The sequence below is a fragment of the Perna viridis genome, chromosome 2, assembly GCF_037379345.1.
Source record: "Perna viridis isolate PV_CMFRI_1.1 ecotype Kerala chromosome 2, ASM3737934v1, whole genome shotgun sequence".
NCBI lineage: Eukaryota > Metazoa > Mollusca > Bivalvia > Mytilida > Mytilidae > Perna > Perna viridis.
This window is the reverse complement of record NC_142446.1, coordinates 29584207-29598343: the sequence shown is the minus strand read 5'-3', so window position 1 is coordinate 29598343 and position 14137 is coordinate 29584207. Positions and strand designations below refer to the sequence as shown.

At 33.1% G+C, this 14137-nt stretch overlaps 1 protein-coding gene across 1 annotated transcript in view; it reads left to right on the top strand.

The window, feature by feature from the left end:
• LOC148624543 (peroxisomal ATPase PEX1-like) overlaps positions 1 to 10189 on the top strand; it is a 42599-nt gene extending 32410 nt beyond the window's left edge. Inside the window, exons 19-20 of the mRNA XM_088567209.1 lie at positions 5039 to 5232; positions 9870 to 10189. Coding sequence (XP_088423335.1) covers positions 5039 to 5232; positions 9870 to 9954 — 279 coding nt within the window. The 3' untranslated portion in view covers positions 9955 to 10189. The remainder of the gene's footprint in view (positions 1 to 5038; positions 5233 to 9869) is intronic.
• Positions 10190 to 14137: the final 3948 nt, after the last annotated feature.

The window sequence follows — 14137 nt, the reverse complement described above, 5'->3', positions numbered from 1 at the left end:
GTCATTATATGCTGTTTCCATGTAAGTCTTATCGAAGGTTACACCAAGGTATGTTTGCTGATCTTCCATTGTGATATGGATGTCATCCATGGTCAGTTTGACAGATTGGGTTTTAGGTGAGAGTGTAAAGAGGGTTGCTGTTGTTTTCTCTCTATTGATGGTAACACACCACTCATAGGCCCATTTGACTACTATATCTAATGCTGTTTGTATCCTGTACCTTGCAGTAGTTGCATACTCTTCAGAGCACCAGAGGACAAGATCATCTGCGTAGAGTGCTGATTGTACACCATTTGGTAGCCCTGGAACTAGGTCATTCATATATAGTATGAAGAGAGTTGGTGGCAATAATCCTGCCTGTGAAACACCATTGTTTAGAAGTATTTTTGGCCGTGCTTCCCATCTACAAGTACTCTTGCCCTTCTATTGTACAGATATGAGTTGGTCCATTTGTACATTCTTCCACTTACTCCATATCTAAGAAGTTTCACAAGAAGGCCATCTTTCCAGACTTTGTCAAATGCTCTCTGAAGATCTACAAAGACAGCTAGCGTTACTTTCTTTGATTGAAATGCATCCTCGACTACTTGAAGTAGATGTGTTGTCTGATCTTCTGTGCCCTTGTACTGTCTAAAACCAGCTTGTTCATGACCAAGAATGTTCTCCGACTCCCAAGTATGTCTGTAGGCACTTGTTGATTATACGCTCCATTAATTTGCAGCAACTGCTTGTTAGGCTAATTGGGCAGTAGCTTGAGGCTTTCGACTTGTTCTTTCCCCTCTTCAGTATTGGCATCATTATGGCTTCTTTCCAATATTGAAGGACTTGACCTTGTCTCCAGCTCAGGTTGAGAATCTCTAGCAAAGTTGTTAATGCTAAGGTGCTAAGGTGTTGAAGCATTTCATAGGTGATGTTATCTGGACTTGGTGCCTTCTTCATTTTCATTTTTCTGATGGCTTCCTTCATCTCAAACATGGAGATATCTCTCTGCATAAGTTCACGTGTTGGCACCTTTGATCTTTCAATTCAGTTCTTACTTCTTTTTTCCATGATGGTGGTATATCAATGTTGCTTTCTTTCTCATAGCCTTTAGCAAATTCATCTGCTGCCACTTTCCCTATGGTTGTTTCTCCTTCAACTTCTAGCGTGATCTTTTCCCCTTTGCTTCCCTCATCATTCAGTGCTTTTGTCAATTTCCAAAGCTTTTTTGTATCTTTTTCCATATCCATAGATGATGTTTTCTCTCTCTACCTTTTCGTTTGACATTAAATCTTTGTTCTTAGATGTTTGGCCTTGCACTTTTGGAGTTTGATGTTATTTTCCTGACTGGGATTGAATTCTGCATCATCCCTTGCCCTTGTGAGTGCCTCATGTGTTGCCTGTATCTCACTGGACGAGTATGGCTTGTAGTCCTTTCTCACACCTCTCGGTATAGTTTCCTTTGCTGTCTTTAATACAACAGTGTTGAATGCTTTCACCGCATTGTTAATATTCTTTCCCTCTATTTCTGTGTCCCTTGTAAGTTCATCTATTCTAGCTTGAAACATACTCCAATTTGCCTTCTTGTAATTCCATCTTGGTAGCTGAGCATACTCAGATGTTGTTGATTCTGCAATGGATATTATGACAGGTGGATGATCACTGCCTCCTAGCTGGTCACATACCTTTCTACTGGTTTTTTGGTGTATATCGTCAGTACAGAAAGCTAGATTTGGTGTACTGGTTGTATGCCATTGACGAGAATAAAAAGTAGGCGTGTCAGTGGCATCGTTGACAAGGATAAGGTGGTTTTCTATCACTCCTGAAGACTTGGTATCCTCTGATCTTAAAAGGTTTGTCCTCTTGCAGATGTTTTTCCCCAATACAGCAGATGTTCACATTGTTGTCATGAAGTAAGTTCTTCTCTCTTGTTTGACACCCCTTCTGCATTCCACTGCACGATGTTTATATGTGGTTGCTCTTTTCGGTTTGATCTTTCTATAGTCAGTAGCTCTCCTTGTTTGCCCCCTTACTCCACAAGACGAAACTAAGGTACATCCAGTAGCATTGGTTGGGCTCCTTCGAGACAGAGAGCCCGGCACTGCACCTGCCTGGTGGGTCCCCACAGGGCGAGCACCAAATCGTTTGATCATGGTTTCAAGTGTCATTTTGGCTGTTTGTGCGTGGTGTTGTGGTCTGTTTGAGTGCGCTATATATCGCCCAACACCTCCGTCTTCAGCACTCTAGGTTTTCTGTCGGGTTACCTCACCCTTAGCTTCTGAACAGAAGTTCTGATCCTGGAAGTACAGGAAGGAAGTTACAGATTCCTAGTTCTGGATTTTCCTCGAGGTTGTCTCCTGAAGTTTTTCCCTGTGGAAGGGTGTAGCCGCAAGGCAGCGGAGGTTTTAGATCAGAGTTTTCCTTGTCCTAGATGGGCTATCCTCCAAGGTTTATGAGCCCCATCTACCCGAGGCTATCTGGTTTTAAGGCGCCAGTGACTTCCCTTTGCCCCTTCTCCAGTCAGTCAAAACGGCCGGACCAGGTCCACCAGTTGGTAAACCCGTCGTGAAGGTTGGAGTTGGTCTTCAGTTGTCAGAGGCTGTTTGAGACGCACGCGGAAAGGGGCATTTAAAATGATATTGAGAGCCCATTCCCAACACCACCCCTTGGCTTTGACAACCTTCCGAGACCATATTGTTAGTTGCTGCTGGAGGAATTGTGCTATTTAAAATGGGGTCACTGGCCCCTATCGGTCTGCAAAATAATCAGGCTAAAATAGGTGTTTATTTAAAATTGTTGAATGTTTGTTTATCATTCAGTTTTAACAGTTCTTTTTTTTTAATTTGTTTCCTATATAATTCCGTTTTTAGAATATTTAAGAGATTTTAAATAGCATTTTCACATTTTCTGTCTATAGAGGGTCAAAGTAGAGCCTTACTCTAAAATTTAATTTTTTTATTTTCTGGTCCAATTTTGAATTTTTTTCATTGGACTTCTCAATGAAACCACTACCTGTATTTTTCAATCAGCAGTTTAATATTTCTTACTGATTTTCAGTAACAAGGGATCAAAGGAGTCAAAACAATCACTTTTTGGAAGACTGTATTTTTTAATTTTTTCATCTGTTTTTTTTTTTGTTATAAATTACAAGGATTTTAAAAAGTGTGCTTCCAAATTTGCTGTATTGTTAATTTCTTTGAAAGCACCGTGAAAGGAGAATCTTTTACTGAATTTGAATTTCAAAATATTGAGCAATATTAATCCAAACCATTTGTCGTGTCCATAAGGAACTATAAATCCCTGTTTAAATGTGTTAGAAACTAATATTGTGTCCACATTTGCCCCAAGTTCAACTGGCTGCCCTCGGTGAAGCTTTTTATTTTTTCAGTAATATGTACATTAAAAAGAAAAACATTACAGGAATAAATTCAGTAAAAAACTCCCATTGCTTCCAATACAAACCCATGTTTTAAGTTATGCCCCTTGTGAATAAACTTTAGAAATCAAGAAGTTTTATGTATTATGGTACTCTTTCAGGTTCATATGCCAAGTTATCTTTTACAACTTTCGAAGCAAAGGGTCATGCAGTTTTTTTTTGCCTTTTCCATCACTTGTTTACAAACAATGTGAAAATGTGCTAAATTTTTACACTAGCCCCCACCACTTATTAAAGTGCTGTGAAAAAAATCTGAAAAGCAAAATAAGGAAGTGGCATATTCTGAAGTGCAAAAATGAAATATCTTTTAAATTTCACTAAAATGGAAAAAAATATCATTCAATCCCATGGCCACTGGCCTTCACTTTATGATAGATCGCCCTCACCAAAGGGGCGGTCCTTGTGAATATTTATTATATTTATACCTACAGAGTGGTATAAAATCACTCTCATATTTGAAGTATGACAACAGAGGGAAATTCTAGTCAAGAATGATACTATCATTGTGATGTTTGTTGTTATCTGTTGTTTTTATGCCCTGCCCAAGCACCAAGTTTTACTTCTATCTATATGTAAGTATGTACCGATATGTCATTCCCATAAATTTTTTTGCTTTTGCACAAAAAAGTGAGTACCATTTGAGACTTGGTATTTTTAGGGAGACTTACTGCTCAGTGCCACCTCCAACTCCAGTTTTTGTTGGTGATATTTAGTGATTTTGAAGCATCTATGTCCTATGATTACATTTCTTCTGAGTTCTATGTTACTGCAATAAAAACAAGACTGTAATAGAGCTTTTTGGGTTCTTGATCCTCAGGATCAAAATACCGTATGTTGCCGGTCAATCACTGGGACTTCCCTACTATTTCTGAACACTACACAAAAATATAGTCCAAATGTAATTCCTTTTATATCATTCAATACCTCTTTTGTAACCAGTAAATATGTTTCTTGCATTTATTCAGCTCGATAATATTCTATTATTTCTGCAAATAAAATTAAGATCTAGTCTTCATATCAACTGAAGATTTGAGGGACTCCTTTTTGGCCATGAAAGATGTTAAGTAATAAATTTGCCTTCAGAGAATTTAGTTCTTGCAGTAATGTTGTTCATGCTACAATTTCACAAAAATCAAAAACATCAAGTGCTAACAGCACTTTGATTTAAAATGTTCATCAAAAAGAAAAGATGATTGTTAGAAATATTTTCTTGTTTATTTTGATATAAAAGCCAGAAAAATCTACAATGCAATATATCCTTGTATTTGCATGGAAGCTGGAATCATCTTTAAAAAAGAATTGGATGTGTATTGAAAATGACTGATTATTTTATTTTTATCTGGTTAGCATACAAACATCAAATTTATATTAGGAAGATGTTGACAGCATATTTAGAATTAAACTGATGGTTGCAAAAATATTCAGAAGTGATTTGTATATTATACTATTGTGGAAGTAATAATTTCACTGTATGACAATGTTCAATAACCCTGTAACTTTTAACAGTTTCATGTAATTACGCCATCACTAAATTTAAATAAAGATGAGTTCTTTATAAAAGCTTAGGCAGTTGCCTGCTGAAGATGAAGTTTAAGTTTAAGTTTAAGCCTTACATTTTTACAGGTTCAACAAATAAGATCAAGATTGAAAGTCCGCCAGAAAACAGAGAATGTGACTACTGCCGAAAGTCTTTTCTCTCCTGCAGTGGCTTCAGCTAAAAATCCTGCCATTCTTATTACCGAGGAGGATATAATGAAAGCTTTGTCTAAAACCAGGCCATCAGTCCCTGCTGAGGAGAGATTTAAATATCAAATAATGTATGTATCTCACTTGGTTATAAAAAGAATCATTTCATGTTTTTTTCTCTCACTATACAGGTGTTCTTTAAATTGATGCAAAATCTGTAGTAGCAAGATTTTATCAATAACATTTTGTAGCACTATATTTATTTTTTACTCTCTACAACATTTGTTTTTATTCAGCTGCCTTTGATTAAAAAAAAATGTAAAATGGGAAACAATGGTTTGTTTTTTAATATATGTAGGCTTCTAGATTAAAAATAAAACATAAATGCAATTAAATCAAAAGTTCAATGCTTAGTGATATTCAGGCAGACAAAATTAATGACCATACTGACATTTACTTTGTAAATAAGCTTTAAAGCTTTGTTGGAAGCTGGACATGATTGAATGTACCATACTTTTCCCTGACTTCTTTTTGAAATCAAGTTATCTACCTTTGATCAGTAGCTGTGTACCAGTATTGGATGCAGAATAAGCAGTAAAATATAATAAAAATAAATACTCACATATTTTGTTCGGAACGATTTGTTCACTGTTGATAATGTACACATGTAAAAGAGTAATGCTTTTATTGTAAGTTTTTTTTTCTTCCTCCAGTATACTAAACTTTCAAACCTTTTATAAAACTTAATCAGTGTCTAATATTGAATATATGTTGCTTTTTAAAAAAAAGACAGATATACTGACACACTTATTTGTTCCTGTTGGTTATCACTATCATACATAGTTGCTTTGTAGCCTTCTGAAATCTGTCCATAAGTTTCTTTAAAATAGAAGACAATACATGTATGTAGTGTACCCTAATCCTTTTGATTTTATTTGTACTTTTGACTTAAATTCATAAAATTCAGATTTAGTAAGTGAAAAGAACCCAGTAAGGTCCTGTTTAATTTGGCATTGAAACTAAACATATATGTGCCTGTTTAACGAGCAGTTGAGCCAAATTTGCAATTAAAATCCACTTCACCTGTCTAGATAGTCTGACATCATCATTTAGCATTCTTTCTATGGAAATGAGAAATTGTCTGAAAAATTGAAAATTCCCTCATTCCAATTGGGGAATTAATACAGTGCCCAAGCACTGACCATTCTTAATTTTATCATGATTTACAGTGAGCATAGGAAGAATTTTAAAATATGTGTAAATATTACATATGGTATGTAGTATGTTGTTTTTCATTGGCTCAACTAGTCACATAAATATCAGAATATTTTATGTATTTTTGCTTATAGCAATGAACTCGGTTTTCTTTTTCCATTTTACGTATATTTCATCATTTTTTTTTACATATATTCAAAATATGTAACTAAAAATTGTTTTATTATATTTTACATATGTAATATAACAATTCAGGATTTTTTAATCTGTCAGTATGCTAAATATGGACCTCATATATGGTCCATAATTGATAAATTTATTATATCTCCACTTAAAGAGTTGATGGATATTAGAATGACCTTGTCCATCCATTCTTTGTCATTCTGAATTTTATCCTGATTTTCTTAACTTCCAATGAATGGATTGATTTCAGATGTGTTATGTTGCTTCATACAGATTTGGCAAAAGTTGAAGTGATTTTGATCACATTCACATATCTAACATACCCTTATTTTTGGACACTCAAGTCCTGAATTTTCTGTGAAAAATAAATGTTCCGTTCACACACTTCATAGAGGATTTAACAACACTCCATTTTGCTTTTTATCAAAACAGTGTTCATTTGAACTTTCCTGAATTCTAGTGTTTTTCCCTTTGAAAATACTTTCATAATCATGAAAGCTGAAAACTGATCAGCTTCCCAGAAAGGTAATCTGAACTGAAAGATGAATAGAGTGTTGTTAGATCTTATATACAATGATTGAAAGAAAGATTCAGTAAGTCCAATTTAGTTCAGTTGGCACTTACTGTTGCTAAGACTTCAAGAAATATTGGTACTGAGGACAAGCACGGTCTTTATATATCAGGAGTTTGTTGACCAGTCTTAGTTGCAAACATCTTCACATACTTTTGTATTAAAAGAGGAATATCATTCCTGTTCACAGTTCAAACACGTTAAATGTTACATTTATTTTCACTTTTTCAAGTAGCAAGACATTTTCCCTAAAAATGATCAACATTATTCAAGCACAATCTGTGCATTATAAATTGTATCACTTGAGAGGCAGTTTAAAGAAATGTAGTATTAGAATGTGGTGTGTTTGAATAGTTTCCTGCTAAGATGATGTGTTTTGTTCCGACTTTTTGATGGGATAATTTACATAGTTTAAATTTAGGGTTATTTTTTTCTCCGAAACAGTGCTCAATTTTATTTTACATAATCATCATTGAAGGTAATTATAAAGTTTGACTGATGCATTTCACAAACCATTGATAAACATAAAGGATTTGTAATACTCATTTAAAAAATCAATTTGTCAAAATTGGTACAATTCTATTTGATCAGCAAAGCTAACAAAAAGGAATTTTATTATTTCTAAAGGTTTATATCTGATTAGTTTGAATTGGTAAATTTCACAAATAGGGCTAATTTTCTGTAATATCAATGCGTATTCCTAGATGAATAGGTTTAGATTTTGACTAAACTTATTTGAAAAAATGAACACAAAAGAATTTAATTCAGATCTTTTGATTAGGTTTGGTAAATATTGACACCCTGCCGCGATGCTGAATGGCAATGTCAAATAGAGTCAAAAATTAACTGTAAAATTCTATTGATATCAGGCATCAGTCGACAAATGGTAAAACGATGCTATTCAGAGTTACACAATAGTTCATGAATTCAAAATCACAACAGTCTTTTGTTGAATTGGAAATTAAATAAAGCCTGAGTGTTTCTCTGATTACTGGTTTGGTATTGCAGGACCTCGCCAATGTTTGTCCTACAGTATAGAAAAGCAGCTAGAAAAAATTAATAGAAATCAGTTTTGTTAACTTGTATTGAAGTATTTAATGACCAAACAAATTTTTCTGTTACTCTATTGTTGTGATTTTCTGAGAGGGAACAAAAGTGACACAAGCACCATTGATAGTAATTTCTATGATAAACTGTAATTTGAGTTTGTCTTTTGAGAAATTGGACACTTTAGGGTGTAGCAGTATCACAGGAGATATGCTTTTTGACATGGGAAGACAATTGATATATACGCAGAATGTCAAAATAAAACCATGGTTGAATTGTGCATTGGACCAAAGCCTATTTTATTGGGCGTTTAATTGAATTTTAGTATAGACTAAAATTTTGGTTTCTATTATTTATGTCAAAAGCCAGTTTTCTAGGCTTGAATTTTATTTAATTTCTGAAATAAGTTTTTTAATTTAGATATTATAATTCATCTTGTACTTTACAGTGATATATACCAATTAATAGGGGAGACTCATCAAATATTTAAAGTACAGTCGATGGTCTTCTTTATGTCTCACTTGTTAGACCATACTTGAATCCTTTATGATTTTTGTTGTCCATAACATTGTCATTTTAGAATTTTACCTAAGGGCTTAATGAAAAGAAGTGGAAAACACATACACAAGTTGCCTGGCTGTATATAAAACATGTCATGAATAATATGTCGGAAATGATGTATGCAATTGTTTGAATTTTTAACACATTATCAATTTCCATTTCTTTGCAACTAGAATTAACCAAGTGCAGTTAATCTGTTTTCTAAGGTCATTATCCATACTATTCAGTTGTTGATTTCACTTAAATATGATCATAAGTAATGACATCATAGAAGGAAATAGCATTGTGACATCACTAGGGACAATCAATTTTAAATTTATGACTTTTTGTGAAATTAACCACAGTTTTCTAAAGTCATTATCTAAACCATCCTGTTCTTGACTTTCTGTACTTTAATTATAATTATTTCTATTTGTAAATAAAAATTATGCTTTCTTATTAAAGTGATGCATAACATGGCAGCAAATATTCTTCCAATTTTCCAGGAAACTAGATAAAATATACAATAAGACAAAATTATTCCTGATATTTTGATGCTGTAATCATGGTAATATATTAAACAAAACCACAACTGACAAAACCATTCATCATCTGAACAATGATGTCTTTGACTCAAGTGTCATCTCAAACAATGAAATCTAATTTGATGTCATTTTCAATGTCGCCTTTCATTGTCCTAATACAATATACCATTGAATTAATCTGTTAGGAAAACAAGGAAATTCAACATCAGATGACATTGCAGAATGACTGGATTGTAATTTGTGGAGAGGAATATGAATAAGAGATCAATTTAACAATGAAAACCTTTAAAAACAGGCCAAAAAATTAGAAAATTACAGAAGAGATTACTTCTATAGAGGATAAACAAACCCAGCTGTTTTATGAAAACAGTCATTGATCAGTTGATGAAAATGCTTCCCTACTTAAATCAGTTTACATTACTCTTTGAATTGTTCAGTTTTGTAAGGTTGAAACTTTTACTTAGTAAGGGTTAGTTTTACCAATTATTTTTGGGTCATTTTCTAAATTCCCAAATAATTCCAAATTAAAATTAAACCTTATTTCAGTGTCTCACCAGATACCCTTTACTTCTATGACATTGAAGAAAACAGATCTTGAATAAGTCTCTGCTGTCTTCACTTTTATTATTTAATTTATAATTAAAAATATGTACTCTTTTATTTTCAGATATGAAAATTTTGTTTCATCAAGGGGAGGTAATTTTGCCCAGAATATTATGGAAGGTATGGCTCAAAGACAAACCTGTGCCTAGTTGTTATATTTGAAACACAAAAGTTGAAAGAAGCTTCAATTTATGTTCTTGAGTTATGCATTTGTATAAGTTAATTTTGAATGCTTGCTTAATTCGTCTTTGATAGTTCAAAAAGGATTTAGTGGGTAGTATTTAAATTTGCACAGTGTGTTTATATTCATACTGAAGAATGACAAAGTTGTAATTTTTAACATGAAATTTTACCTATTAAACTCATTCATTATTCTATACAGTATATGCTATTGTTAGTACATACTTGGTAACCCATGCTGTAGTTTTTAACTTTCTTAGTGTCTTTATACATTTTGAAAATATGTATGAGCTGACAAATACACGATGGTGATACAGTCAGACAAATTATGAATCTTGTTTTACCTGTTGTATTATTGATTTTTTAACAAAAGCAGTTTGGCCAGTCAGTCAAAAAAAAAAAGGAAAAAATGTATAAACATACTGTCTAATATATATATAAGCCTTATTTTTTATTTAAAAAAAAATGTTTCAAAATGGTTGGTAATAATTACCAAAATCTAAGTAGAACATAGCATGAGAAATCCAGGTGGATATTTATGACATTTTCTTAAGAATGATTATAATGATAGGCCCAGTGTACTTCTGTTGTTTTGGTTTTAGTCCCATTGAATTTAAGGCCATGGGAATTGACCAGTATATACAACAGGGATATTTTGTGTCATGTTATAAAACTTAATCCATTGAATTGCATCAGTTTTATACACAGTGTATAATTTTCTTTGTTCAATTTTTTTGTAAGAAACCAACTTAAAAGATGTTGCTGACATTATTGTTTTACCCTATGTTTAGATTAAATGCAAGTTTGGGAAAAACTAGAAATTTCTTTAAAAAGCCATGAGATTGATTAGAATAAGGAGCAGGATATTCATGTTCTGGAGAGAAAGTCTAGACTTAGAAAAACAGACAAAACTTTATTGAGAACTCTAATTAATGAAAAGAATTCATAGAGAAACTAAAGAATAAATTGGCAACCTGGACTCCACTAAATCTAGGAGCATGTACCAGGTGCATCAGTAGGGTAGTACCCTCTGCTTTTCTAGAAAAACCCAGTGTTGAGGAGTTAAGATGGCCACACCAAATGATTACTGATTTCATGATGTTGATCATAAAAAAACACTTCATGTGATGATTATTTGTAGTCTTGTAGCAACATAACCTTAATCCAATAACTTATATGTAAGAAATTTATCACAGTACAAAAATCTGTGTACCTTCAGTGACTCTTACATACAGCATGACCTGTGAAATAAAAAAAACTCCATGTAGAAAATTATTATGTAATTGTGATATTTTTAAAAAACTGTGAAGAAAGTGGTACATGTAATGCATATTTAAATCTTAAGGTTTAACATAATGGTATAGAAAGAATAGTCAATATATTGAAGAAAAAAATTAGAGTGACATCTGGCTAAGAAGTTACTAATGTTAACAGAAGTAAAGTTATCTTGTAAAAATAGTGAATTTTCTCAAAGTTTCTCATATATTTTTACCTTGATCATGCATTTTCAGTTTTTATAAGGTCATACATGTATTTAATTTAATGATTTGTTTAATTTATTTTTATTATAATTAATAAATATCAAATAAATTGACATGAGTTTTTATGCTTGAATATCTTGATTGACTTTGATAATGACAACAAGGCAACCAGTTATTAATTGGATTATCCTTACTAGCCTGTTACACATTGGATTATCTCTACTAGTCTGTTACACATTGGATTATTTCTACTAGCCTGTTACTCATTGGATTATCCTTACTAGCCTGTTACACATTGGATTATCCCTGCTAGCCTGTTACACATCAGATTATCCATACTAGCCTCTTACAAATTTTGCTTTTAGTTGGTGACTTAGAGCTGACATTTTTCATCCCGGTTGGGTTGTTGTCTCTTCAAAATATTCACTATATATTTATTCTCATTACATTTGTTCATACCATAGTGATTCGTATGTGCTCATACACTCAAACATGCCTTGTTCATACTTTATGTTTCTTGTCAATGTAAAATGTTCACAATTTTTATGAATGTGTATGCATTGTTGTGATTGATAGGAGTTATGTTTTTTTTTACAATTTAGGATGCATTAGCATGTAAGAAATATAGCTTTACTCTTCCTAAGGGATAGATGAGTGTTTGTGTGCTCTAATTTAGATGTATGATTTGTTTTGACTTAGCACCATATATATGTTGGTTTCACTCTATGGAGAATGTTTTGTCCTGTCTTAGGAAAAGATATTTGATTGCTAATTCTAAGGAGGGTATGTGCTTTGTCCTGATCTACCAACATATATTTTTTGGTTCATTCACCTGAAAATGTATGCTTTGTCCTAACTTTACAACAGAAAAATTTTGGTTCACTCTTAGGAAAATGTACACTTCGTCCTGAATTGGCAATACATATATTTTGGTTCACTCTTTAAAGGATGATGTGTGCTTTGTCTTATTGAACAACTGATATGTGTTAATTCTAAGGAAAACATATGCTTTGTCCTGACTGGCAACATACAAATGTTGGTTCTCTACAGAAGATGTATTTTTTCTTTACTTGGCAACAGGTATTTGTTGGTTCACTTTAAAGACGACGTCTGTTTTGTCCTGACTTGGCAACAGATAAATTTTGATTCACTCTTAGGAAGATGTATTTTTGGCTTGAAATGGCAACAGATATATATTGGTTCACTTTAAAGAAGATATATGATTTGTTCTAACTTTGCAATATATAAATTTTGGTTCACTTTAAAGAAGATATATGATTTGTTCTAACTTCGCAATATATAAATTTTGGTTCACTTTATGTAAGATGTGTGTTTTGTCCTGACTTAGCAACATATGTACATTTTATGTTGGTTCGGTTTACTCTAAGGAAGATGTATGTTTGATCCTGATTTGGCAACTGATATGTTTTGTTTCTAAAAAAGATGTGTTTTGTCCTGACTCAGCAACAAATATTTGTTGGTTTACTCTTAAGGAAGCAACATATTCATTGGTTCGCTCTGAGGAAGATGTATGATTTGTCTTGGGTATTTGTTGGCTTGCCATAAGGAAAGTGTTTGCTGTGTCCTGACTTAGTAGCAGAGATACGTTTGTTCACATTAAGGAATGTGTATGATTTGTCTTGACTTTGCAGCAGAGATACGTTTGTTCACAGTAAAGAATGTGTGTGCTATGTCCTGACTTGGTAACAGAGATATGTTTGTTCACAGTATGGAATGTGTATGATTTGGCGTGACTTGGCAGCAGAGATATGTTTGTTCACAGTATGGAATGTATATGATTTGTCCTGACGGCAGCAGGGATATGTTTGTTCACGGTAAAGAATGTGTGTGCTATGTCCTGACTTGGCAACAGAGATATGTTTGTTCACAGTATGGAATGTGTATGATTTGTCCTGACTTGGCAGCAGAGATATGTTTGTTCACAGTATGGAATGTGTACGATTTGTCCTGACGGCAGCAGGGATATGTTTGTTTACAATAAAGAATGTGTATGCTATGTCCTGACTTGGCAGCAGAGATAGTTTGTTCACAGTATGCAATATGTATGCTTTGTCCTGACTTGCAACAGAAATATGTTCACAGTATGGAATATGTATGATTTATCCTGACTTGGTAGCAGAAATATGTTTTTTCACATTAAGGAATGTAAATGATTTGTCCTGACTTGGCAACAGATATATGTTTGTTCACATTAAAAAATGTATGTGATTTGTCTTGACTTGGCAACAGAGATATGTTTGTTCACATTATGGAATGTGTATGCTGTCCTGACTTGGCACCATAGATATGTTTGTTCACAGTTTGGAATGTGTATGATTTGTCCTGACTTATCAGCAGGGATATGTTTGTTCACAGTATGGGTTGTGTATGATATGTCCTGATTTGGCAGCAGAGATACGTTTGTTCACAGTATCGATTGTGTATGCTATGTCCTGACTTGGAAACAGATATGTGCTGGTAGCTGCTTTTGGATTTTTTCTAAATTTTCAGGTAATTCCATCGTGTGCCTGTAATTTTGGTTTTGATTTTAATAAATTTGGGATATTCTTTTTCTAATCCTTTGGTTTTGAGTACTTCTATTATAAAATTCATCTTTGAATTTGGATTTCTTTATGTATTTGATTCTAATGTTGCTGGTGAAATCTTTAAA